This window comes from Stegastes partitus, unplaced genomic scaffold (assembly GCF_000690725.1).
Source record: "Stegastes partitus isolate 25-593 unplaced genomic scaffold, Stegastes_partitus-1.0.2 Scaffold86, whole genome shotgun sequence".
NCBI classification, from domain to species: Eukaryota; Metazoa; Chordata; class Actinopteri; family Pomacentridae; genus Stegastes; species Stegastes partitus.
This window is the reverse complement of record NW_007577817.1, coordinates 639,176-643,628: the sequence shown is the minus strand read 5'-3', so window position 1 is coordinate 643,628 and position 4,453 is coordinate 639,176. Positions and strand designations below refer to the sequence as shown.

The following is a 4,453-nucleotide window of genomic DNA, read 5'->3' as shown; positions in this document are numbered from 1 at the left end:
GTCCACAAATTAGGTCAATTCCACCAGTCTTTGAAATCTGTCCTCTCTGGCCACCAAGCTGAGAAAAAAGGTCATCAAAAGTGGGTGTTGAATACAGGTCAGAAGCCATAATTAGGTTAAACATGAAGAGTAGAGATTGTTAAGTACTCAACACCTTGTGCGAAACAAGAACTACAAGACTGAACAGTAATTCATGAAGTTAAACCAGGAATTTTCGCTGACTCAGGCACACATACATCCTCCAAAAACAAAAAAGTCCACACACCAAGGCACACGGGTATTGACTGCATCTTCAGAAATACAAAAAGAAATAATGCAATCAAAGGGTAACAACAGTCAACAATGTAATCATAGAATGATGTGTTAGCTCTGTTGTGTTTGTATGGAAAGGTAATGTATTAGATTATTCCACGTAAGGTTAAGTATTCACACCAGTATACATACACGTGTGTTCCTCTCTGTCCAGAAGCCAGTGTTTTTGGAATGTATTACTGATCTGGACAGAATAAAGTTTAATAATTCAAAAACAGCGTGAAGCAGGATGGTATTCTGTGGTTGGAGACAGAGCTCAGTCACTCAGTCAACACACAGCAGACAAGATGCCGTAAGATCAGATGTGTCAGGACTGAGAGGAACACACTCACAGGAGGAAGTGGACATGTATTAATTCTGACCTGAGCACAGACACAGAAAGATTTTAAACCCAATCAGTCATTCAGTGGCTCATCAATGAAAAGAATAATGAAAATGTAAACTCATTGGATGGCAGAGGAAGGAAATCTCAGTGTTTACAACCTCCAAGGTGGAAAAAAAACCAAACATGATTCACTCTGATGAAGAAAGGTCTCTTCAGTTGAAATCACTGCTGTCATCGAAAGTCAGGTCACATATTTGGTCAAACCTAACCTATTAACTGTAACATCTGCTTTGAAGTATAGATTTTCTCCTATCTGTACATGGAAAATATTTATTTTGATTTGTTTGTTTTTCCAAATAATTAAGGAAGGCAGCAGCTAAATCAGTCTGTAAGAAGAAAACAAGAACAGCTAAACTTCTGATGTAGCAAACCTAATTTGTGACTAGTGAATTTCTTGTGATTTGGTGGTTAAGCTGCCTATAAATCACACACTATTACACTATAAATTAATGAACTCCTCTCTATCTGTAGCTCCTATGCTCTGCCGTTGTGGGGCAGAATAAACTGTGTGACATCAAAGACATGGTGTAGCTAGAAGTTACACATAAACGAAACCACAGTCATACTTAGTTGTAGTATTGTAAAAGAGAAATGAGAGTACTACTGCTTATAGGTGCACGTCAGTCAGGACTAAGAAAGACATTCTGTGTTGTCTTTGATTTTAAAATTGTCCTCCCTAGAAGAACAGTTGTCAGTTTTTTTCACAACAGGTATGAATACAGCATTTGTATAATAGTAATTATGGCAGCAGTAAAACAGCAAAGTCAGGTGTCATAACCAAGATTTTTCTGAGAAGCTTTATTTTTTCTTTAACAATAATTTAAATGGTTCTGCAAGGCACACACAAATGATGTTATTGAGCTAACAGGGGTGTCAAATCAGGAGTTGTTTGTTGCCCTAGAGGGCATTGACAGATTTACAAGGGAAGCCCTTGATTTTGAAATAGCTGCTAGCAGTGATTGCAGTATGCCCCCCCAAAATACATTTTCCTCAAACACAATCACTGCAGGAGCAACTATATGACAATAAATCCATTTTGAGTCAGGCAGACCCTGAAATGATTCTGTCTGATCAGAATTTGAGTCAATAGGTTCAGTCACAGCTCAGAAAAGCATGTAGCTTCTTTAGTGGTGCATAGGCATTTGGCTACAGTACAATGTACCGTGGAAATGACAAATGTGGTATCCCAGGGAAGACATAATAGACAGCAAAAGATAAACAAAAATCCTAGAAACTGGTGAGTTCAGTTACATGTTCATAAGTATGCTTTACTCACTTCTAATTCTTGCCAATCAAAGTGATGGTTAAATTACTACAAACAAGCAATTCCTAATGTAGCAGGTGTTGTTTTTTAAATTCATTACTGACTGGAAGTGAAGAGACCTTTCCATGTTCAGAAAAAAAATGTTTTTTACACAGTTTACACAAGAAACTTTCCTATCACCAGTTGCTTTTTGTTACGATCTACTGAGTGACTGAGATTTGCTGGTTCTGGGTTCTATGTAACATGGAAGACCATGACACATAGGTGAGGGTTAGCCAACACCGAGTAAATACACACATAGAGAAACACATCTCTAAAGAGGATTAATACATCCTGGTTCAGTTAACAGGAAATCAAAATGTTCTCATTAATGTGTCTTGTCAGTCAGGATCTTGTGGCAGGATAAAATTAAGTGATGATGACACTTACACACTGGTCCATCCAACATGTTGAAAACATGCATCATGCACAGGAAGGAAAGAAACACAACCAGAAACAGAGAAACAAAGAAAGAACAGCAAGAACAAAGACAAAAAGCATCAAAATGCTACAATGACTACAGGCAATGGTAAAGTGCACTCAGAACAAAAAATGGAAAAATCTACAAAGGTCAGTAAAACACACAACCGAAAGGAGAACTCAGGACAAAGAAAATTGGTCGGATCACATATTTGACAACAGAGCAAAAGTATATGTTTGCCAGTTTACAATACATGACGGTATTGCACAGAGTCACGCCTTAATGACTGCAGACAGACCAAAGAAAACAGGACACAGTAGTGTTCACTGTTATGCCTAAAACAACATAGTCCAAGTTAACATGGAGAAAAGGACAAGGTATTCTAATACCAGTATATACCACCATTCTTCATTTCCACCCTCCCTCCCTCACTGCCTTCCAATGTGGATATGCTCTACCCTAATCATTAATGGAGTCTAAAAGGATACTGTAAAAAAGTTTCTTAGTAAAGTGTACCTTTAAACTAATGCCCAAAGAGGGACAAAGGGAGCTGGGGTCATTCAAATAAGGCAGTGCAAAATAAGCTGCCTGTATGTTAATGGAAAATGTGTCTTAAATGACCAGGGTCTAGTAAATCTTTCTGTCCAACTTTTTTTTGCTTGTTTAGCAAAATCTTTTTTTTCTTTTTCTTTTTCTTTTTCTTTTTTTTTTTGAAATGCATCAACTTGAAAAAGCTGCTGTCACATATCTAGAAATATGTCTGTAAAAACATCAGATGAATGCAACTATAAGAAAGGCTTTACTGGCATTCTTTTTTATATTTGTTACATCATTGTACTCATTTACTCAGAAAAAACAAACAAAAACAATTCATCTTCCTCTGGCTGCATATTTGTTGTGCTGTGTTTTCACATCATGCTGTTGCAGCAATGTGCTTTCTAAAAGAAGTGTCCATCTGTTGAGGTGTTCTCATGAAGCTTTTGTTAGATGTGACTATCTGACAGTGTTTTTGGTAATCACCACTTCAGTTTATGTTATCAGACTAGATAAGAATTACCTACAGTTTTTCTGAATCACCAGAGCCTCTGATATTTATTCCAATTCATTCCCTCTTTCATACTTATACTGCTGCAAATGTCTGGCCCCTTGCAGTAAGTAAGCCAGGAAATATAGTCTATGTACTAAAAACTACTACTTGGTGCTTGCTGCACCTGCATAATCATTGTCCTTTATTGTGGTTATTTTCAATCGATGCTATGTTCCAAGCTTTTGATATTATTTCAGTCACGTGCGATTAAAATGTAATCACCTACTCTATTGTATGAACCAGTAGAATTACATTATTGACAAAGATTACCTTTTGCAGCCTCATTCCTATGACAACTTCACATCCAAATGTATTGCTCAGCACCAAAAGGCATGGTGAAAAATTGGGCACACTTAAATTATGTGCTGGTGCATCTAAACAGAAAACATTAGATGCACCAGTGTCACCAGTAAAGGATAATCTGGATTTCAGATTACAATAAACTCTTACTGTGTAATGGAGAATAATTGAAAAATACTAAGAATTTCAATTGCCATTTACTGTGGCCATACCATTAGCTTACAGTACACTACATTAATGCAATATGTCACCCTGCTGTCATCATTCATAAGTATTATGTCTGCCTACCTTCCTTGACAGAAATTGCTGGCTTCTTCTGCCTCAAACCCAGGAGGATGAAGAAAAGGACGAGAGGGATGAAGATCTCAAAGGCCAACACCCACTGAAGAGGAAAAATAAAGAAAATTTACAGCATTATTTGCACTACTTTTCCAATGGAACCCTGCTAAACAAAAACAACAAAGCAAAGACCAGTTTCAATGCAGTGATCCTGCAACAAATGTAACTTCACTCATTGTTCTTTATTATGAAACTCTCCTTGCAAGTTCCCAAATTCACTCAAATCAAAAACCCATCACCAATTCCAAAAGCCCTTAGTACACTAAACAAATGATAAATTGCCATGGTGATGGCAGCGCACATAGA

At 37.2% G+C, this 4,453-nt stretch overlaps 1 protein-coding gene across 1 annotated transcript in view; it reads right to left on the bottom strand.

Annotated features, from left to right (window-relative positions):
* Positions 1-4,453, bottom strand: part of abca2 (ATP-binding cassette, sub-family A (ABC1), member 2) — a 219,926-nt gene that overhangs the window by 160,982 nt on the left and 54,491 nt on the right. Inside the window, exons 2-3 of the mRNA XM_008277032.1 lie at positions 4,097-4,190; positions 2,391-2,393 (exon numbers count right to left, since the gene is read on the bottom strand). Of these exons, the coding sequence (XP_008275254.1) occupies positions 2,391-2,393; positions 4,097-4,190 (97 nt within the window). The remainder of the gene's footprint in view (positions 1-2,390; positions 2,394-4,096; positions 4,191-4,453) is intronic.